General features: G+C 42.9%; 1 protein-coding gene across 3 annotated transcripts; it reads left to right on the top strand.

The window, feature by feature from the left end:
• The first annotated feature begins 13,689 nt into the window (after positions 1 to 13,689).
• LOC131246077 (ankyrin repeat-containing protein At5g02620-like) lies at positions 13,690 to 21,880 on the top strand. 3 transcript variants are annotated; one of them, XM_058245941.1, is made up of 5 exons: positions 13,690 to 14,065; positions 14,598 to 14,730; positions 14,890 to 15,287; positions 18,122 to 18,531; positions 20,625 to 21,880. In XM_058245941.1, exons 3-5 carry the CDS (start codon positions 14,960 to 14,962, stop codon positions 21,489 to 21,491), a joined length of 1,605 nt encoding a protein of 534 aa, XP_058101924.1. In that variant the 5' UTR covers positions 13,690 to 14,065; positions 14,598 to 14,730; positions 14,890 to 14,959; the 3' UTR covers positions 21,492 to 21,880. The 3 variants fall into 3 exon arrangements, with proteins under 3 accessions (XP_058101924.1, XP_058101922.1, XP_058101923.1); XM_058245939.1 differs by having other exon boundaries at positions 13,690 to 14,112; XM_058245940.1 differs by lacking the exon at positions 14,598 to 14,730 and having other exon boundaries at positions 13,690 to 14,112.
• Positions 21,881 to 23,845: the final 1,965 nt, after the last annotated feature.

Raw genomic sequence — 23,845 nt, 5'->3', positions numbered from 1 at the left:
AGTGATGTTTTGAAATTCGGGAGCTGAGTTATGCTCGACCCTCGAATTTCAGGGCGTTACAGATATAACATATAGCTCACAATGAGACCCAGACCTTGCTGACGCCATCCCATGAAGCTAAATAGTTGCATGGGACCCATCGTCCAAGGTCTGGACGGTGTGGATCCGGTACATGCATCAGGGTGGGTCCACACGTGTGGGACCCACCAGCTTTGGGATAAAGCTGATATTTATGTTTTCTCTTCATCTAGGCCTGTCCAGACGGACAGTCCAGTAGGCCTATTGCTGGACGGTCCGACAAGGTGGGTCTAACACATGGACGGTATGGATCTAATGCATGCATCATCAGGTGGGCCATCATAAATCATCACCATAAAAAATGAAATGAGGAGAGAGAGAAAACGACGTGATGGAGGGACCGCACCACTATGGGCACCTTTAGGATCTACAACATACATCAAGATGGGTCCCATGCAATGAAAATTAAAGATCAAAGAAAGAAAGGAAGAATCTACTCGTAGACAAGCACCCACCTTAAATCTTGATCTCCTTCTTCCACCAATGTGTTCTAGAGCTCCAAGGGAACAAGATTCAATGGTTGAGATTGATTTTAGAGGGTTGGATTTTTATTTTTTCTTGAGGGGGGAGCTTGCAAAGGGTTGGAAATGGAGAGCTCTCATGGACGTTGGGAGCTCTCTCTTGCTAGGAAATGAAAAAGAAAGAGGGATGGAGAGAGATAAAAGAGAGAGGAAGTAGCTTAGGTAGGCAATGATGACTTGTGTAAGAGGCATGGGTGGCTAGCAATCATGAGTTGTAAGAGCATGCCTAGGGCTATGAGCTAGGGGCTATAGCTAAGGTGATGTCACCCCTAGGGTGACATCATCCTTATGATGATGGTTGGTAGGGAAATGTGCAATCTGGATAGGTGAGTCCCACAATCACGCGATCAATGGTCGGAATAATGCGCGGGCCATAACTTACAATTTGAGCATTGGATCGGCGCACGAGACGCGGCGTCGGAATTGCGGTGTCGGTTCTGTCGCAATGACACAAGTCTCGGTTCAAGCTGACTCGGGTTTACAGGATGCGACTTAAGGTCATGCACAAATGCAATATACGGGTCGTGAGTCTTCCGCTTGCATTCTTCACTTATCCCTGAATTATGTTTGCAGTTTAGCTTAATCTATTCCATGTTTTATGCACTCATATAGACAACATATATCCACCATTCAATATGTTGCATAAGTGTTGTTTTGAAACTCGGGAGCTGAGTTATGCTCGACCCCCAAATTTCAGGGCGTTACAAGTTGGTATCAAAGCATGAATTGGATTAAACCGGACCTGGGTTATGGTCACACACCGCACGCTGTCACTACCTTAGTGTATTTGGGTGCGAGTGTATTGTAGATTTTGTGTCTGTATTTCTATTGCTCCTATCGGCGAAAATTTACTGAAAACGATCTCTGAGATCGAGTCTGTCCGCACTCCTGATCACACACAGCGACCCAAATCTCTTCTAGACTGTCCCTTAATGAGTCTAGATGGTTTATCAGCCTATCTCAACCCTTCAATTGTCAAGAAATCTGTGTTTGCATCAGATTTTAACCCGAATGGCCCGATAGGCGTCGAATTGGACAAATGGGCCGATCGGGGCATTTTCAGGGGGACCCAGGGGGGACACACACCATTCTAGAGCTAAGGGGCCAGGAGGACAAGCCAGAGACCGGCGATGTCCTCGTCGCCCAGCGGGCCAGGCCGGGCGGGCCAGCTCGGGCCTATGACTTTGGGGCCTAGTGTGGCCCACCCCTCCATGGTTGCTCGGTTAAATCACCTCCTAAACCCTACTTCCTTCACAAACTACCCTCCCTAGCTCTACTTTTCTTCAAGTTCCTCTCAAAACTCCACCAAAACCCTTCCCAAATCTCCTTCTTCCATTTTCGTGCACACCCAACCAACCCATCTCAAAACCTCACCCCCATTGCTGATTTCACTCTCTTTTCTTCTCATTTGAGCTTCCAAATCCTTCTTTAGGATTTCAAGTGTGTGGAAGCTTCACCATTCTTCCTATTTCTCTATTTCTCTCATTTTTCATGGCCCTCTTTGAGTTTATGATGGCCATATTTTTCATCTCTACCCTTCTTTCTTTGATGGGGAAGAAGAGAGCGCCTATGGATGAAGTCGGGCCTAGCCGCCCAACCCGTGCACGAAGGCCGAGAGGTGCCGCCGCGAGCACGACCGTCGCCCGTGAGTTTCAGACCAAGCGGGACCTTGATCCTCAAGCTCCCATTAGAAGAACCTTGTTGGCGGAGTTATCACATGGAGTCTATGAAGGCTGTAGGGTCCTTTTGAGGCTCATGTTAATCCGCGGCTATTTGACGAGTTTCTGTTGTTGGAGCGCCTGAAAGGAGCTAGTTGGTGTCCCTTGTTTGAGGGCGAGTATCGCGCCAATTCAAGCATTGTTCGAGCTTTTTATGCCAACATTCGTGATCCTTCGCTGGAGCCTCTGCAGTTCAAGATTCCTTGTGGTAGTGGTCGGGAGGCCACGGTCAACGTCGCTTTGATATCCCGACTCCTGAATGTGCCACTTGGTGAGGTGCATGCCAGTGAGAAGAATTTGAACAGTTTGTGGGAGAGGGATTGTCGCACCCGGCTCTTGTGTGGTCATCTGGTCGAGTGGCAGCCTAATAGAAGTCTTCTAGCTACCAACATGACAGACGACTTCCACTTGCTTCACCACATGTGTACGTTCAATGTATATCCAAGGTGGAGCAACCGCAGCGAGTGTACGCGCCTGATGGTAGATTTTCTGTATCAGGTGGGGCAAGGAGCAAAGTTATGTGTGCCGACGTACATCTTGCATCAGATTATCCTTATCGCTCGTTCGACTAGGAGGACCGAATCGCTCCCATTTGGCAGACTCATTTGTAAGCTTGCACATGAGTTTGGCTACAAGCTTGGGGCAGAAAAGTCAGTTCCTATTCGTCGCATTAATCTGATGACCCTTAAGCAAATGGAAATTGGTCCTCGTCGACAAGCCTCAGAGAGTGAGGATGAGTCAGAGAGTAATGAGGATGAGAGTTATGCTGAGGGTGGAGCTGAGATTGAAGAAGAAACAGGGCAGGACGAGGAAGAGGTAGAGGCACAGGATACGAGTGAGAGTTCTCCTCCTGTGGCACCAGAGCAGAGCGCAGATCAGGTTGCCAGGGATGCCCGTATCGCTCGGCTTGAGGAAGGGTAGGCTGTTCTACACCAGGATATCATAGATCTTCGAGGCCTTGTGAAGCATAAGTTCAAGAAGGTGACTCGAACTCTGAAGTCTATCCTGTGTTGCTTGCAGGATAAGGGTGCCCCGCCTCCATCTCCTAATTCCGACGAGTAGTTGTCGTTGTAGTCGTCTTTTACTTTGTTTTGTTGTTTCTTTCTGTGTGTTGCCGTTGTTGGCTTTGTAGTTGGAAGTTGTTTGTTGTTTGAAGTTTTAGATGTTTAGTTCACATGTTTTTCCTGTCGTGATTCATGTAATGCTGCACTACTTGTATTGCGACAAATTTTGTTAAATGGAATGCATGTTGTTTATCGTTAAAGTTGTGCTGCGATTGCTGTGTGGGTGGATTATGTGGACGTAGAATCTTACAAGTTGCATCCTCTATTGAATGTAAGGTATGCCTCCTAATTGTTCGAAGACTTCGGCCCGTCTCTCCTTGGTTGAGTCGCTTGTCGGGGTTCCTCCCCTGAGCGATAGCCAGACGGATCCACAGGCGGGCCCGTCTCATGCTGGTGTTGGGCCGACACCTGTGATTCCACCCATGGCTCCTCCAATCACGCCTTCGGTTCCTGAGCCGAACCGTGCATCTTCGTCTGCTCTGCCTTCTGATAGGTTTGAGCAGATGATGTTATTGATGCAGCAGCAGTAGATTCAGCAGCAGCACTAGCAGCAATTTCTGTCTTCCATGGCTGGCATCTTTGCTCAATCAGTGGGGGCGACTCCACCTGCTTCACCTATGCCCCCATCTGGGAGCGCTAGTGCGAGTGGCACATTTGAACGATTCCAGCGCTTACGACCTCTCACATTTGCGTGTTCTCATAGACCCGAGGAGGCCGAGTACTGGATTGATCGCATCTCTAAGATGCTGAGACCGCTGCACTGTTCAGAGATTGAGCAGGTCGAGCTTGCCTCCTTCATGTTTGAGAAGGAGGCCAGTTTATGGTGGGACAGTGTTCTTCGCACTGTTGAGGAAGGATATGAGTGGTCGTAGCAGGCGTTTGAGGCACGCTTCCACGAGAAGTATTTTCCGGTTACGTACCGACATGAGAAGGAGAGTGAGTTCCTTCGCCTCCGTCAGGGAGGGATGTCGGTGACGGAATATGAGAACCGGTTCACTGAGCTAGGTCTTTATGCTCCCTTGATTCTAAGCGATCAGTCGATGAGGATGCGACGTTTTTCTGAGGGATTGAGGCCTGAGATCCGATCGAAGATGTGCTGTGCTAGCATTTCTTCCTATGCGGAGTTGGTGAGCATGTCCTTGGGAGTAGAGCAGGACGGGGACAGGTCGTCCCGTATGCGAGCACCTATGGTTCCCAAACCTGCACCTTTTCTCCGCAAGAAGCCGCGGCAGATTCTCCTCCGAGGCGTCTAGCGCCGCCCACTCAGCAGGTGCGAGCTGATCTTTGCTGTTCGTATTGTGGGAAGATGGGGCATTTGGATCATTCTTACTTTTCACGTATGCGGGATAGTGGTTTTATTCCACCGCAGAGGATCAGCCGTCTGATGCCTCAGGTTATTTCACCTCCACCTCTTCATTCAGTGCCAGCTCATCCATCCTTCAGACCTTCTGTACCTAGCTTTAGGCTACCTCAGCGGCCCATGGTTCCTTCGCCGAATCGTCAGCAGCAGGCTCGAGTTCATGCGCTCTCAGCTGAAGCACCTATGTCTGATTTGGTGCCGAGATCCTTCGAGGTTACAGTGCACATTGAAGGTAGTCCCGTTTCAATGTTAGTGGATACATGGTCCACTACCTCTCTTATATCATATACGGCAGTTAGGCGTCTGAGTTTGAGCATTGTTTCTATGAAAAGAGTGACGCTCACTACCGCTACGGGGATCTCCTCTGCTATGAACAAGCGTTGTATGGATTGTTGGGTTGATCTAGGAAGTGGATCGATTCGTGTTGATTTTTTTGCCGCACCTCTTTTTCATTACGATGTTATTATGGGTATGGATTGGCTCACGAGGATACGAGCAGAGATTGATTGTGAAGCAAGGTCGGTGACAATCCATGGACCTGAGGGCGAGACAGTTACTTTTCCAATTCAGGTCAGTTATCCTTTTCGTCTTGATTATTATACTTCTCTGTTGGAGATTATGGCTGAATCGGCGTTTGAAAGCACGCCTGTAGTTCGGGAGTTTGAAGATGTGTTTGAGTCGATTCCTAGATTACCTCATCAGCGGGAGATTGATTTTACTATCGATCTCATGCCTGGTGTGGCGCCCATTTCTTTGCCCACCTATCGTATGCCTCCGAGTGAAATGGAGGAATTGAGGAAGCAGATAGATGGTTTGTTGAATTTGGGCTTTATTCGGCCTAGTGTGTCTCCTTGGGGAGCACCTGTCTTGTTTGTGAAGAAGAAAGATGGTTCCTTGCGATCATGTATTGATTATCGCAGGTTGAATCTGGTAACTGTGAAGAATAAGTATCCTTTGTCTAGGATCGATGATTTATTTGATCAGTTGAAGGGGGCACGGTACTTTTCAAAGGTTGATCTGCAGTCAGCGTATCACCAGTTATGCGTCAAGAATGAGGACGTGCAGAAGACCGCTTTCAGGACTAGCTTCGGTTACTATGAGTTCCTTGTGATGTCGTTCGGTCTTACGAACGCACTGGCCGTGTTCATGGATCTGATGAACAGGGTGTTTCGACCCTTCTTATTCCGATTCGTCATTGTCTTTATCGATGACATTTTAATTTGTTCTGCGAGTCGGGAAGAGCACGAGGAGCACTTAAGAGCGGTCTTGGATACTCTTAGGAAGAATCAGCTTTTTGCTCAGTTCAAGAAATACGATTTCTGGAAAGAGGAAGTCAAGTTCCTGGGACATGTGGTGTCCAAGGAAGGGATAACTGTCGATCTTGCTAAGGTAGATACAGTTCAGGATTGGAAGCAGCATGGTTCAGTTACTGAGGTAAGGAGCTTTCTGGGTCTAGTAGACTATTATCGACGCTTCATTCGAGACTTCTTGAAAATAGCCAGACCGTTGTCTTAGTTGACACGGAAAGGTTTGAAGTTTGCTTGGAATGAGAGGGCGGAGGTAACTTTTCAAGAGCTGAAGGACAAGTTGACGTCCACCCCTGTGCTAGTATTGCCAGAGCAAGGGGTTAAGTATACGATATATACTGATGCCTCTCGCGTTGGACTGGGTTGTGTCCTTATGCAGAAGGATAGGGTGATTGCTTATGCTTCGAGACAGTTGAGGAAACACGAAGAGAATTACCCTACACACGACCTGGATTTGGCAGCTGTCATTTTCGCATTAAAGCTCTGGAGACATTACCTCTACGGAGAGGAGTTCGAGCTATTTTACGACCATAAGAGCCTTAAGTATATTTTCATGCAGCGTGATTTGAATATGAGCAGCGCCGATGGATGGAAACATTGAAAGACTTTAAGTTTGATGTTTCTTACCATCCGGGCAAGGCGAACCTTGTGGCAGACGCGCTGAGTCGCAAGAAGGCTATAGAGTTTGCGGCTCCGCTAATGATAGCAGAATGGGACATGCTGGAGTTTGTGCTAGACTTTGAGCAGAAACTTACGGTGGAAGAGCCGTATGAGGTTATCGCACACATTCGTGTACAGCCCCTCATGGACGAGAAGATCGTTGCAGCTTAGGCAGATGATGAGCTTTTGGCGAAGATAAAAAAGTGGGTTGGTACAGATAAGAACTCCGAGTGGAGTGTTGGTTCTGATGGGGGCCTACGATTTCGTGGTCGATTATGTGTCCCAGACATTCCTGACTTGAGACAGGAGGTTCTCGAGTTAGCTCATAGTTCTAAGCTTGCGATGCATCCTGGTAGCACGAAGATGTATCAGGATATGAGAAGATCTTATTGGTGGGACAACATAAAGGTCCATATTGCTGACTTTGTATCTCGTTGTCTCACGTGCCAGCAGGTCAAGGCAGAGCATCACCGACCTCCTGGGCTGCTTCAGCCCATGCCCATAGTAGAATGGAAGTGAGACTTCATCTCTATAGATTTTATTTCTGGGTTGCCGAGAACGAGGAAGGGACATGACTCTATTTGGGTGATCGTCGACCGATTGACGAAGTCGGCTCACTTCTTACCGATCAGAGTCACAAACTCTACAGACGAGTTGGCTAGATTGTATATCAAGGAGATTGTACGTCTGCATGGAGTTCCCTTGGAGATTGTGTCTGACAGAGCACGCATTTTACATCTATCTCTGGACTCATATCCAGGAAGCGATGGGTGTGAAATTGAAGTTCAGCACCGTGTTTCATCCGCAGACAGATGGGCAGACGGAATGTGTGAATCAGGTTCTGGAAGACATGTTGCGAGCTTGTGTTTTGGATTTTAAGGACAGTTGGGATGATTGTCTCCCTTATGCAGAGTTCGCATATAATAATAGTTTCCAGGCGAGTATTGGCATGGCTCCCTATGAGGCGTTGTATGGTCGCCAGTGTAGAGCACCGCATTGCTGGGCAGAAGTTGGCGAGCGTAGTTTGATTGGCCCGGAATTGGTGCAGGCGACTTCAGAGAAAGTTGACATTATTCGGCATTGACTTCTGACAGCTCAGAGTAAGCAGAAGAGTTACGCTGATACGAGGCGATGACCGCTTGAGTTTGAGGTTGGAGACCATGTTTTTCTTAAGGTCTCTCCTATGAAGGGAGTTCTGCGGTTCGGCAAGAAGGGAAAGCTTACGCCGAGATTTATTGGTCCATTTCAAATTCTGGATCGAGTGGAAGCGGTAGCATACCGCCTTGCTTTGCCCACACCTCTTGTGGGCGTGCATAACGTATTTCATGTTTCTATGCTGAAGAAGTACGTTCCTGATTCTTCGCATATTATTAGTTGGGAGCAGGTGCAGTTGAGTGAGGATGCCACATATATACTGCGACCGATGCGTATTCTAGACAGGAAGGAGCAGGTATTGCGTAGCAAGGTTATTCCTCTTGTGAAGGTTCTGTGGACTCATCATAGTGAGGAAGAGGCTACTTGGGAATCTGAAGCTGAGGTTAGAAAGAGCTACCCTCAGATCCTTGAGGAATATGAGAAGGTACGAATTTCGAGGACGAAATTTTCTTTAAGGGAGGTAGATTGTAATGACCCGAAAAATTTTGTGCCAAGACCCGAGTACTACCTCCATTCTCCTTAGAAGTTTTTGTGGGTTATTTAGCGCTAAACTCGATTGCTTGTAAAATTTTGCATAAATCACTTTAAATTTGATCTGCATGACTTAAAACTTGTAGAATCATTAGCGCTAGGTTACTCTGAAATCTGGGATTCAACGTTAAATCCAGTTGTTCTTGGAAATTGTTGGAAGTTCTGGATTGGACCTGGACCGCACGTCGAAAGTCCGATAGCGATGATCTTAAGCAGTATTGGTCACCATGTTGGACTTGGCCATCACCTCAAAAATCAAGTCCAGATGATGTTCTGAGTCAATTTGATTAAGTCCGAAGTGAAGAGTGTAAGAACGGTGAGAAATTAAATGTGATTTTATGAAATCTGAGTCTTGTCACTTGCGCGACGATTTTAAGCAATCTGACCGTTGGATTCTGACCCAATTTCACCCTCGGATCAGGGAAGATGGCCCAGGCAGGTTATAGTGCTTGTGGACCTGATTGAGTTTCGGTGACCGTTGAATTGAGTGTGGTCCGCCACAGTTGATCTGTATATCCGATCGGTATGAAAACTCAGTCTGACCTAGATCCATGGTCAGTGAGCTTAAGTCCGACCGCACGTAGAAAAAGGCCCACCAGAAGTGTTCCGTTGGATCGAGAGAAGCCTGTTTTGGTTATAACCTAAGTATACCTTGGCCCTGGGGCTATTTTCATCAATGTTAGGCCTATATATAGACCTTAAAACCCTAACTCTCTTTTCCATACGAATTTTCTAATCCTAGCTAAGAAAGAGAGGAAAAGAGAGAGAAAGTGAGAGAGAAGTTGGTGAATCATCCTAGATTCTTTCCTGTTACTCTTCATCCTTAAACCTCCACTTTTGAATCGTTATTTTGGCGATTCTGAGTTTATCTTTAGGTAAGTTAACCTAACCCTAATCTGTTTTAGAGCTTAGAATAGTTTATGTGTTGTTGTAGCTCATTTCTATTCTTGCCTTGGGTTGTCTAGTCGCCGTTGACGAAGACATATCGTCTGAATCAGTTCGGTGCGCTATTTCTGGTTTAAGGTGCGGACTTTAATTGTATAGGTTATGGTTTTCAAGGCTTTCAATGCCAGTGAATGGTTTATTCTTGCTATGGATGAGATTTCACATGCTAAATGCTATGTTTATTTTGCATTCCTGATATGCATGTGTTATATTGAGATTTGTGTATTCTATGTGTATGTAGGAAGTACCGTATACGTATAAAATATGAACGTGTACTTGCCATGATTATCTGTCATGTACTTATGCTAATTGTATGTGCGACAATTCCTTGGTAAAAGGAATTGTCCAAATGCGTGTATTTGAACATACGTTATGTATGTTGCTCTATGTATTCTAAGTGTTTGTAGAAATGTCTGAATGATCTAAAGTGTAATATATTAACCTAATTGCGGGCGTTGAGAAACGATTCTCAACACTCCTATTGATGTGTATGATTTATCACATGCAAGTCATATTCCTTGTTGTTTAAGTTCAAGTATTACTTATGTGAGAATCCATGTTAAGTTGATACTCTTCAAATGCTTACATACCACATTATTTGAGTTGTTGTTCCATTACTATTCTAGATTGTTGATATGAATATCTGTTGTGGTGGAATGTGTTTGTGACTATGAATTAGTCCAGGAAATCGGTAATCGGCCTTGAGTTCATGGCTGAGGTTGCTTTCGCCATGTAGGACGTGATTTGACGAACCCGAGTCGTATTAGAGTTGTCGGCAGTGGTTTGGCCACACAGAGTGTTTGCGCACTCTATGTCGTTCAACCCAACGTGCGCTTGTGCTAGTCGAGTTCGTCAAGTAACCCGATTGTCTGATGTATGTTCACCATGTATGGACGCTATTGTTTGAATCTAGGGTACCAAACTTACCAGTGTAAATCCTGTTAACCGTTGTACCTTGATCCGCTAAGACTCATGAGCCGGACATGGTGGTATGGGACACCGTGGTCGAGCTGTCAGCTTACGCTGGGGTGACGAGCTTCCCCGTAGTGACCAGTGAGCAACCAAACTCATGAGCCGATTATGTTGGTATGAGACACTATATTCGTGCTGTCGGCCTACATTGATTTGTGACGAGCCCTTTGTAGTGACCTTGAGCATACCTGGATACCGCATTGAGGTAACGAGCCTTATTGTAGTAACGAAGGTATGATTGGCGTGCATTGATTGGTGATGAGCCCTTTGCAGCGACCTAAAATCATATGATCGTATGAGATTGTCTAGGACTGACGACCCTAGAATGGATCAATGTTTGGAAATTGATATGAGGAAGGTACCTTAGCTTCTCAATCCTGCTGTATGAAAAGGACTAATAATAACTTGGTAATCATGTGCATGCACCGCATTGCAATAGCTTGGAAGAGGTGGAGCATTTGAGGTGGTGTCATGCATAACGTAAGATGAAGACGCTGAGGGTGTACGCGCGAGGGCACGCATCATTCTGCATACATCCTTGCACTAACAAGAGTACTTAGGACATGTTTGATTGTTCTGCTTTATCATTACTGCTTGATTGAATTGATAACATGTTAACCTTTGCTTTATTGTTCCACTGAGTTGATCACTCACTCCCACGTTCTGGGGCGGTGTTAAACACCCACCAGACTTTGTCTTAGTTGCAGATCTTGATGCGACCCCTGAGGCAGAGCAGGAGTTCGAGGATGATGAGGCTGCATTTTCTTTCATACAGTTTTCAGGCGGGTTATTGTGAGCCATGTCCTGATGCGCGGGAATTCTGGGATTTTTTTTTGAGAATAGATGATGTAATTTGATACTTGTAATTTTGATAGTAACACTTGTAAGTATGACCTGGTATGTATATGTATTTCAAGGATTTGCACATGTACACATATATTTCTTTAAGTCTTCCGCTTGCATTCTTCACTTATCCCTGAATTATGTTTGCAGTTTGGCTTAATCTATTCCATGTTTTATGCACTCATACGGACAACATACATCCACCATTCAATATGTTGCATAAGTGATGTTTTGAAAATCGAGAGCTGAGTTATGCTCGATCCCCGAATTTCAAGGCGTTACAGATATAACATATAGCTCACAATGAGACCCAGAACTTGCTGACGCCATCCCATGAAGCTAAATAGCTGTGTGGGACCCATCGTCCAAGGTCTGGACGGTGTGGATCCGGTACATGCATCAGGGTGGGTCCACACGTGTGGGACCCACCAGCTTTGGGATAAAGCTGATATTTGTGTTTTCTCTTCATCTAGGCCTGTCTAGACGGACAGTCCAGTAGGCCTGTTGCTGGACGGTCCGACAAGGTGGGTCTAACACATGAACGGTATGGATCTAATTCATGCATCATCAGGTGGGCCATCATAAATCATCACCATAAAAAATGAAATGAGGAGAGAGAGAACGACGTGATGGAGGGACCGCACCACTATGGGCACCTTTAGGATCTACAACATACATCAAGATGGGTCCCATGCAATGAAAATTAAAGATCAAAGAAAGAAAGGAAGAATCTACTCGTAGACAAGCACCCACCTTAAATCTTGATCTCCTTCTTCCACCAATGTGTTCTAGAGCTCCAAGGGAACAAGATTCAATGGTTGAGATTGATTTTGGAGGGTTGGATTTTTATTTTTTCTTGAGGGGGGAGCTTGTAAAGGGTTGGAAATGGAGAGCTCTCATGGACGTTGGGAGCTCTCTCTTGCTAGGAAATGAAAAAGAAAGAGGGATGGAGAGAAATAAAAGAGAGAGGAAGTAGCTTAGGTAGGCAATGATGACTTGTGTAAGAGGCATGGGTGGCTAGCAATCATGAGTTGTAAGAGCATGCCTAGGGCTCTGGGCTAGGGGCTATAGCTAAGGTGATGTCACCCCTAGGGTGACATCATCCTTATGATGATGGTTGGTAGGGAAATGTGCAATCTGGATAGGTGGGTCCCACAATCATGCGATCAATAGTCGGAATAATCCGCGGGCCATAACTTACAATTTGAGCATTGGATCGGTGCACGAGACGCAGCGTCGGAATTGCGGCGTCGGCGCAGTCGCAATGACATAGCTCTCGGTTCAAGTTGACTCGGGTTTACAGGATGTGACTTAAGGTCATGCACAAATGCAATATACGGGTCGCGAGTCGTCGGATTTCGACCGGGAGGACCGCAGGATCTTACGGAACAAAATAGTCACTGGGACATGGGTCTGACACACTATGGGTCCTACAAAGGTTTCAATGGTGGAAATCATTATTTCCATTGTTTCCTATGGTGTGGTCCACTGGAGCTTTGGATATGCTTCATTTTTGGGCTCAACCGCTAAAATGAGCTGCAAAACATATGAACGATGTGGATAAATCAAATACATTCATACTGGGCCTGACAGAGTTTACTTAGTATGATAAAAGTGTGTTGAGTAACTCGGTATGCAATCCCATTTCAGACGAAATCGGATTGCGTACTGAGTTACTCAGTACGCTCTTATCGTACTAAGTAAACTCTGTTGGGCCCACCGTGAATGTATTTGGTCTATCCACTCCGTTCATCTGTTTTTTTCATTTTATTTTAGGGATTGAAATAAAAATTTAAGCATACCCAAAGATTAAGTGGACCATATCATAGGAAACAATTGGAATAATGACTTCCACCGTTGAAACCTTTCTAAGGCACACAGTAATGTTTATTTCTCATCCAACTTGTTAATAAGATCACAAAGACTTGGATGAAGGAAAAACACAAATACAAGTTTGATCCAAAACTTCTCTGGCCCCGAGAAATTTTCAATGGCAAATGTTTAATTCACACTGTTTCCTGTGGTGTGGTCCATTTGAGGTTTTAATGTACTTCATTTTTACTCCCGAGCCCTAAAATTATGTTGTAAAATGGATGGACGGAGCGGATAAAATACATAAATCACAGTGGACCTCGCAGAGTTTACTCAGTACGCTTAGTGTGCCGAGTTCCTCAGTACGCAATCCGCTTCCATGTCAGACACCGGTGCGTCTTTCGAACCGGGGGCAAAAGCCATCTCTCTATCCTTTGATTAGAGGGAAGACTCTCTTTGTTTCGTCCATGTACGAATGCGCACTGCATATTAAATGATTTTGACCGTCTGATTTGCCCCGTTGAATTTGTCCTCCTGGCCATCTTTTTTTCCCGACCGTCCATTTTATGGTTACCAATTGTATAGCCGGAATCACCAGATCAATATCAGCTCCAGTGCATGCTCCATGACATGGAACACACAATTTGGACGGTCCTGATTGCCGCCCACATGCATCACATGGTTGAGGTGTCTTGCCGTATTTCTAACTTTTTGTTTGTAGTTTTGTGGGTGGTTCTTCCTTGGGTGGCCCACCACCTTCTGAGCGCATCTGATGTCGACTGCCATGGCTGCCATGTTCATTAACTAAAATAATTTTAAAAAACTTTATAAAAGGTAATTGATATATACACCTACCCCTTTTGATAGATACACCCATTCCGATGCTGCAACTGTTTCTATCTGATTTAATAAAGTACTACAGAGCTGTAATATTGTCTTACCGAAAGTAGAAAAGAAGGGCGTATCTATCAAGGAGGGAGGGCGTGGACGGTGGCTCCCAGGAAGAGAGACAGAGAGAGCTTTATCTTTCTCGAGAAGCTTATTAAGATGCTGAGCAGTTGCTTTTGCTGCTTTTAGAGTTTTCAGCTTGAAAGCGAAGGTGGGTTGAATCCAAAGACTCGATTTTGGAGAGATATGAAAGAAAAGGTGGGATTTTCTCCTCCTCCCTTCTCTCTCTGTGCGTGTGTGTGTGTGTGTGTGTGTGTGTGTGTGGTGTTCATCTTAATTGGGTTTATAGAATTACAAAACATGTGTTTCTGAGGTACGAATTTTGTGGGATTTAAATCTGTTTTTTTTTTTCAAAATCAGGGATTTGCATATAGGTTTCTGGATATGGGGAAGGGAAAAAATTGTATGTTTTGAGAAAATTGGAATCTTTTAAGACCAAAATCAAGGGTTTTGGGTATTAGTTTCCGGTTTTGGAAATTCATAAAAAAAAAAAAAAAAAAAAAAACATGGGTTTTCTGTTTTCTCAATTCTGCTTTAAAATCATTGTTGCCTGTTGCAGTTTCTGTATTTAGAATTCCATTGAAACATGGGTTCTGAGCTACGAATCTGGAAATTAGGATTTCGAGGCAAATGGGTATTTCTATGTATATATTTTAATTCCTCTGCTTCAATATTTTGAACAGGGCTGAGATTGTGAAAGTGGTTGATATTGGGGCTTTTGTGAGATTGCACGGCAATTAATGGGTTCCGAGAATGAATAGAGAAACATGGTGTTTGATATTGGAATAGGGTTCTCTCTTTGAAAGGAGAAAGAAGGTATTTTTGTTTTCTTTTAATTTTTATCATTTTTGACCTGTAGTTAGTGAATTTAGATCTGTGGGTTCCTGAAAAGCATCAGTTTTGAGCCCATTTCTGTTCAATTTTGCTTTGTTCTTCATAAGCATTGATTACCATGTTCTGGATTCATTTCTTCAGAAAAATCTGGGTTTTCACTGCCGCCTCCAGCGGAATCCTATTCTTGGGTAGTACTTTTTTGTTGGTCATAATGATGGAGAAGCAGCAGAGCTTCCACGAAAAGAAGAGGAACAAAGAGCCCACAGGGAAACGTGGTGACTTGCTGCTTCATCTAGCTGCTAGAACAGGGGATTTAGTGAAAGTTAAAGAGATCCTCCGGGACTGTGGTGATGGCCGTCAGAGGGAACTGCTCTCAATGCAGAACCAGGATGGAGAGACGGCAATGTATGTCGCAGCTGAAAATGGGCACACTCCGGTCGTTAGCGAACTCTTGAAGGCTTCAGATTTTCAGACAGCTGCTCTTACGGCCAGGAATGGCTACGACTCATTCCATATTGCTGCTAAGCAGGGCCATCTTGGTAAGCATTTTTTTTTTTTTTTTTAAAATAAAATTTTTTAAATTTTCATCTTTTTCCTTCATGATGATTGGTTTAGGCTGCATTTGATACATGGCCATTTCAAGAGTGGAGGAAAGCAAATAATAATAGTGAAATTTCTTATTTCAGTCGAACTTTGGAAATTTATGAATTGGGGCTCTTTAGTGTTGTATGGAAAAGTGCTATTTCATGTCCACACCAGTAGTGTTTCCTGCTTTTTTGCTATTTCTACTAAGAGTAGAAATGCCAAAAGTTGCAAATTACTTTCATTGTATAAGGAGCCACACAGATCTTGGTACATGGGTTTCGTGTCTACAATTTCGATTATATGTTAGTGTGGATAAATTTTCTAGTGGAATATAAGGTTTTGATGCTACTTCTGTCTGACCTATTCAAGGACTTCCATTGCGTAGAAAAATCAATCATATGTTTTTGTATATGGATTATAAACAGGTGTGAAGTCTATAGTACAGAGGATTCTTGATTTAGAGCAATGGATGGACCCGTTACCTCTTTTTTATTTATTTTTAATTTTTCTATTTTTTATATATATATATTTTTTTTCTTTTTCAGAATCTAACAACTTTAAAGAATAAAACTGAGCTGGAAGCAATTTAGAATCCATTTAAGTCGTTGGATCACTAAGACACCAACCTTAATTTTATTAATCCTATGCTTGACGAATTGGAATTTTCTGATTAGCCTAGAAGCTCTTGATGCATCTTTTGCCATGGCTGCATGATTTTAAGGAATGCTAATGTGCAGGTATCTGCATAGAAGTTCTATGCCTCTTCATAGTACATGTGGCAAACATTTCTAGTTATGAGGACTCTCCATCTTGTGGTCCACCTTTTGAATCGGCTGTCGGCCAAAAACCTCAGTGATTGGACAACTGTTGATCATCCAGTTGCAGCGACTTATGCTTGTTGAATTTGGACCATTGCTTTGCAGGCCACTAATCAGAAAGCTGCCATAGTCCAATTCCCTCAATTTTTCGTACATGGACTATCCATGTGGTGGCTGAGAATATTAGTGTTCCTCTGTATCTTTTGTAGGTGACCGGAATCATCATCTGATTTGAACATTGACCATTGATTTTTATTCATGTACTTCATTGCTCTTTGATTTTTGCAATCTGTTATTGGATGTATTTGGGAATCTCGGAGCAGTGGGTATTTCTTTATCAATGACAATGACAATGTTATTGTTTGTTTGTACTTCCATGATAAATCCGCCTCTTTCCTGATAAATCCGCCTCTTTCCTTGATTTGCTACAGATGGTCTTTAAATCACTGGTTTACTCTTGCTTGGCTATGTAGAATTCAACTATGACTAAATAATTATGTGTTTTTTGTAGCTACTAAAGAGACTTAGATAAGTATGAACCCTAGTTTTTCTAGATTAAGATTTCCGACTAGCAAGAGTGTCAGCCTCATTGATGCCTTCCCAGAAGATATGCTGCATGTTCCAGCTTTCAAAACCTTGACCATAGCTGTATGAAATTGTGCAAGAACTCCACCCTGCTCATCGTCTTGAATGGTCTTAAAACAAGCATATGTGGCATCCCCTTGGTTTTTAAATGAATTTTTCTGTAGTTGTTCATCATCATCTAATGGCTTGTTTGGGTGCGACTTGAAAAATAAGTTCAATATCAATTACATATTAGAGATCATTGTTTAGGGCGCGTTTGGTTGCATGAAAAATCATTAGATTTCATGATATTTTGTGCAACTAAATGCACCCTAAACTATGATATCTAATATGTACTTGATATTAACCAATGTTTTCCATATCGTTATTGCATAATGTATCGCACCCTTGGGATACGGATAAATATCGGTTATCTCATGGGATATGTCGATTGTATTGCGTAATGTATCGCTGTTGTTGGGAAACATGGCTAAACACTGGAAAATTGGCGAATTTTTTAATGAAACTTCAGTGGTTATTAAAAAAGATATCAATACACACTTAGATATCAAAAGATTACAAAAAACTAGTGCAGATAGGGTTTCCTTTGCATGGGGTCCTAACCTATGCGTTGTCTGATTGAACTGATGCAAGTATATTCAAACTCTATTCATATAATTTATAAACGTAAGAAGACATGTATGGAAGCACAAGTAATGCATACAAAAGAAAAAGAAAATTACTAGATCAGGTTACATACATGTTTGATTTTGCATTTGGACACAAATTATAACTGATTTGCAAGAAATTGGGAAGTTTTGATTTTTCCCAATTTTCTGCAACTTGACCCATTTCCCCCATATCTCAAAATCATAACTCCAAATCCACGATTTTCATGCAAAACATGGAGAATCATGAATTCGTAACCATTTGACACTCATTTAACATGATTTACAGCAAAAGGAAAAAAAAAAAAAGGGATCGAAAATCGAAAATGCTTACCGGATTGAACAGGTAGGATATATTGGTACTAATTGTGTGTTTCGTATCGCACAGGTGGGATGCAAGATATATCATGGGACATATTTGCCGATATTGTCGATACCGAAAACATAGATATTAACTAAATGAGATGAAACCATTTTTAAGTGGCACTCAAACATGCTGTTAGATGATAATTTCATGATATTTAGTGCAACTAAATGCACCCTTATGTAAATTGTTGGTTTTATTTTTTACCCCTACCAAAAAAAAAAAAAAAAAATTGCTCTCTAACGTATAATTACAGTTAAATAGTATGAGATCAACTCACTTTTAACTGCCATCGAAACAAGCCTAAGCTTTATACCAACTAATTGGTCTTTTCATTATTTAAATATTTTCCATTTTACTGTTTGGTTGTGCAGATGTATTGAAAGAGCTGTTGCAGTCTTTCCCCAACTTGGCTATGACTACAGATTCGTCAAACTCTACAGCCCTACACACAGCTGCCACTCAAGGCCATACTGATATTGTCAATCTTCTTCTAGAGAGGGATGCAAGCCTTGCTAAGATCGCCAAAAACAATGGTAAGACCATCCTCCATTCCGCTGCAAGAATGGGGCATCTGGAAGTGGTGAAGTCCCTTTTAAGCACCGATCCTACCATCGGTTCTAGGACCGACAAGAAGGGTCAGACAGCATTACACATGGCAGTGAAAGGACAGAACATCGAGGTAGTGCATGCATTGCTTAAGCCCGAACCTTCAGTGGTCAACTTAGAAGATAACAAGGGAAACACGGCACTGCACATCGCCACCAGGAAGGGTCGGACTCAGGTGGGTAGTACTGTTTGATTATTCTCTCAAGCTTTACTAAGCCCACATGCATGTGCAATAAAGTTGATGTCCATGCCACACATATGCCACCATGGCACGTCTATCATCCAAGATCCAATTCATCCATTAGAATGGCTATCGTCCAATATCCAATCCATCCATTAGAATGTCATGTCTATATTGATGCCCTAGTCCAAGAATCAGGTTGATCCACTTTCAGGTGGACCACAGTTTGCAAAACAAATCTACAGCTCTGAAAAACTTGGTTGAAGTTTTCTAACCCATCTGTCTTTTTATAATATTGGGGCCCACCTACTGATTGGATCGGATTTTATTTTTGAGAAAACATGTAGAAGGTTGGAACAACCTGATGGATGGATTAGATCTCAAACACGTGCCATGCTGGCACTTGTGTGGCATGTACAAAAGCTTTATTGCACACGTGTGTGCTAGGCAAAGTTTCATTCTTTCTATGGTATGTTAGCTTCTTACAGATGGCATGCATCATGTGACATAGCTGTCAAGTGTGCTAGGCAAAGCTGCATTCTTTCTATGGTATATTAGCTTCTTATAGATGATATGCATCATGTGACATAGCTATGCTTCCTCTGGAAGATAGTTTTTCCCGTGACTTGGACACATGGGTTGGTATTAGACATGGATTTATTGGCTGTTTGATGACCAACCATCCACGGGAAAATTTGAGATGCTGACACATACGATTATGTGGTAACATTGAAAGAAAAGTATTCTATTCCTGTCTATGCTAGTTCGCATGTGTAGAAAAGATGAATCCATTTAAAGAGAACTTCCTTGAATCTATATAAATGAAATGACCGCCTATTGCCTAATCATTTTAACCATAAGCTGTTTGGGCTCCACCTATCTGATGGCACTGTTCTATATTTTCGTTTCTTTATGATGTGTCCGTTCCATGATTACTGTCAGGCAGGCTGCCTTCTCAGTGCACCCATTTTTTTATCTTCTAGAACATGAAATCCACATCTGATTGGCTGAAAGGGCACTGTTATAGACTGGAAATTTTACAGCCCCACATCACAATTCAAATTCTTTGTTTGGATTTGAACTCCCCTGAAAACCAATTCAAACGACTTGAATCCTGCTTTACAAGTTCTTTACATGAACAATGCAATTAAATGGGAAACTCAGAAGATATGTTGTTTGATTGTTGTTGGTTTAACACTAGCTCTAGCATATGGATTCAGAGTAGTCCCAGGATTTAAATAGCTGTTTCAGGGTGTGACTCACCTGGGGACCAAAACCTGTACGACTCACCTAAACTTGTCTGTTTCAGTCTGTTGAATTGTTCTGTTGGGAACCAAAACCAATACGACTCAGGCGATAACGAATCGTATTGGATGATGTTTAAAGCCATGGGCAGAGGAAATGGACTAATTACGTATTGTAACATAGTAAATTATATTTCTGTATGCTGTGTATTTATCTGAATCTTCTATTATCATCGCCTAAAGCCTTATCCCAACTAATTGGGGTCAGCTACATGAATCTTGTTCTACCATTCCCCTCTTTGAAATTTAAGATTGTTAGGATTCTTGATAAGTTGTGACCTATTTTAATGCTGGTTGCCAACCAGACAACCCTCCTTAATCCGGACGTGGGGACCGGCAATGAGAGCACAAAACTCCGTTAGACATGATTTTATTTGAATTTTCTGTATATAGTTAGAATCTATGTAGTCATGCTTTGTAATGCCATGGAGCAGTTTTGACAGAATATGGTTGATTCAGCCGCATATTACGTTTCTTCCAAGTCTGTTGGTACTTCTATTATAATAATAATTCTTATTCTTATTCTTATCTTCATGATCATTATCCTGATCATCATGATCATAATCATCATTATTGTTATTATTATTGTTTATTATTAGTTTTATTTTTATATCTTCTCAAGAAAAGGAGAAACCTTAGGATTTAGTGATCTGATACATTCCGATTCAGGCAAACCTTACAATTTACAATCTGTTACGGCGTCCTAATGGTTACCCAACCCTTATTATCAGTTGGGGGGGTGAATGTCAATGCAATTAACAATGCGGTGTTCTTTTTCCCCAGATAATGCAAGCGTTATTATTAGTTGAGGGGATGAATGTCAATGCAATTAACAAAGCGGGAGAAACCGCACTCGACATCGCTGAAAAGTCCACGGAAGCAGAGCAACTTACTCCCATTCTTAGGGAAGCTGGAGCAGTGACTGCAAGGGAGCTCGCAAACCCTCCAAGCGCCGCTAGGCAACTGAAACAGACGGTCAGCGACATAAAGCACGAAGTCCAGTCCCAACTCCAACAAACCCGCCAGACGCGGATGCGGGTCCAGAAGATCGCAAAGAGGCTGAAGAAGCTCCACATTGGGGGCCTCAACAATGCGATAAATTCAGCCACGGTCGTTGCCGTGCTCATTGCCACTGTCGCTTTTGCAGCCATCTTCACTGTTCCTGGCCAGTTTGTTGAGAACGAGACCAACAATTTTGAGATCGGACAAGCCTATATTGCAAGGAAAGTAGCTTTCATCATCTTCTTAATATTTGACTCCATAGCTCTCTTCATCTCCCTCGCTGTGGTCGTCGTCCAGACATCTGTAGTCGTTATCGAGCAGAAGAAGAAGAAGCAGCTGGTATTTGTGATCAACAAGCTCATGTGGTTGGCCTGTCTTTTCATATCGGTGGCTTTTATCTCTCTCACGTACGTTGTGGTGGGCCACAACGCGCAGTGGCTGGCTGTGAGTACAACAGTGATAGGCAGTGTGATCATGCTGACCACCCTTGGATCCATGTGCTACTGGGTCATCCGGCATAGGATCGAAGAGTCGAGTATGAGAAATATAAGGAGGACGTCCTGTAGCCAGTCCCGTTCGATGTCTGTGTCAATGATCTCTGACCCAGAGCTATTACACAATGAATATAAGAGGATGTATGCACTTTAGGATCTCCCTATCTGCATTACCAGAAGCTCTTCACTGCATCTTTCTATACAGTACTGCATACGTGTAAATCTCAATGTTTGAAGGCTCTTCTGTATCTCTTCAGAGAAGAGCCAAGTTCAAGCAATTCGAAAAACGTATACTGTCATGTACACAAAGAAGGGCATGCCCAAAAGAGGACCTCCATGGCCGCAAGAATCTTCTGCTTACTGGGGACTTAAAACAGCTTATTCTCTATGTTTTGTCATCGCTCACGTGTCCTTTTTCTTCTGTAACTGAGATTTTGGCCTACAATTCGAGCAGAGGCTTTTAAGAACAGATGGTTGGGTTTCTGAAACTGAAGTGAAAGGTATTGATTCTAATCTTAACGCATGCTACTGTTTTGAGTTGCACCTTGTTTTCTTCACTAATTTTGTTCTGATTAGTTGATGTTGTATGAGAAAAATCCATGTCGGGTTTCAGCCGCATTCGATTGTAGGTGGTGAATTTTTATGGGTTTTCTCATGTGATGAGTGGTTAGGATGTAAGGGAAATAATGTCAGAGATCGTAAGTTTGAACTCAGCTTACTGAGTAGAATTTGGAAAGCACTGAAATAAGGCTTCTGTAACATAATTAAAATCCTGGCACTCGTTGAACTTAGATATCTAATACATATATTTCCATGGGTTTCTTACATTGTGGCGCAGGAAGGGACATGATGAGGTCGATCACCGTCTTCTGCAGGGAATAACTACTCTGAATCCACGGAGCTCTCTAGACTCCTCATAGAGCTTCCTCCCAACAAATTCGAAATTAATTAATTAATGATAAAAAATGAAATTACTAATTAAATAAGGAACTCAAACTTAAGGCGGAGTTTTAGACTTATACTCCAACTCAAACACTCTAAAAATGTGACTTATTTACTATTTATAGACAACTACTATTCCTACTAGACGTCATGGTTTTTGGCCAAAAATATCAAGTGTCCAGTTTGGCCCAACCATGTTATTCTTTTAACTTTTCTAAGCCCTTTTCATGTTGGCCATGTCTTTTACGACTCAAAGGATCAAAAGTTATACTCCAACTAAAACTTATTATTTATAGTAAAAATGAAACTAAATGGGACTTTTGACCATCAATTTGATGGAATCTTACAAATCCGGTGTGGGATACCTGACGTAGCAGGGTTGATTGGCTTAAGTAGGTTATCATATCCCAAGATCATATATAATATGTCGAAAAACTCATCCCAGTTTGTGAGATACGATTGATTTAAGGTTCTGATGGTCCCTATCATTTTCGCCTCTGATCGGGCATTCTTTGGTCCATCTTTTGCCATGAAAGTGTCTGCGAGTCGCTCTACATTAGTCCCATCCACTTCAAAAGAACTCGACCTTGAGTTCTCGTCCAACTTCAGGTTATGATACTCATTCAGGTGTGCAATTTTGAAAGTGCGTGAAATCTCTATGTCATCCGGAAGATCAACAACGTAAGTATTGTCATTGATCTTTTGGAGGATCGATACGGTCCAATCTTCATGTTCTTTAACTTGTTGTAGGTCTCGATCGGAAATCTCTCCTTACGTATATGAACCATAACATTGTCACCCCCCTCGAACACCTTTTGTCGTCGATACTTGTCGGTTTGCTCCTTGTACTTGTTGTTTGAAGCTTGCAACTTGGCTTGCACATCCACATGAATGCCCATAATTTGGTTTGCCATATGCTCTGCTGCAATACTCTTGCCCGGGAGCTTGGGCAAAGGGACCAAGTCAAGTATATGGCGCGGCACTCGACCATAAGTAATTTGGAACGGAGACTTCCCTGTCGAGCGGTTCACCATATTTTAAATACGAACTCCGCTTGAGACAAGGCCAAATCCTACTACTTCGGCTTGGAACTTGAAATACACCTGTGGAGGTTTCCCAACATCTGATTCACAACTTCAGTCTGTCCATCGGTCTGTGAGTGGTAGGCACTACTTAACTGAAGTCGCATACCGAACTGATTCCATAAAATTTGTCAAAAGTGACTAATGAACTTTGTGTCCCAGTCAGAAGTAATGGTCTTGGAAATCTCGTGTATCCGCACGACCTTTCTAAAGAATAGATTTGCCACGTGTGTTGCATCTAGGATATTCTTACATAGGATAAAGTGCGTCATCTTTGAGAAATGATATACTACCACAAACACTGAATCCATGCCACGTTGTATTCATGAGAGATCAAGCATGAAGTCCATAGATAAGTCCTCTCAAGGGTCGTCAAGCACATGTAACGGTATGTAGAGGCTCGTATTCTGATACTACCCCTTGTAGAGGTCTTACAAACATGAAAGCGCTCCACCGCTTTACCCAGGACACGTACCAATTTTGA

The sequence above is a fragment of the Magnolia sinica genome, chromosome 5 (genome assembly GCF_029962835.1).
Source record: "Magnolia sinica isolate HGM2019 chromosome 5, MsV1, whole genome shotgun sequence".
Lineage (NCBI taxonomy): Eukaryota > Viridiplantae > Streptophyta > Magnoliopsida > Magnoliales > Magnoliaceae > Magnolia > Magnolia sinica.
This window is presented reverse-complemented; position numbering and strand designations above follow the sequence as displayed.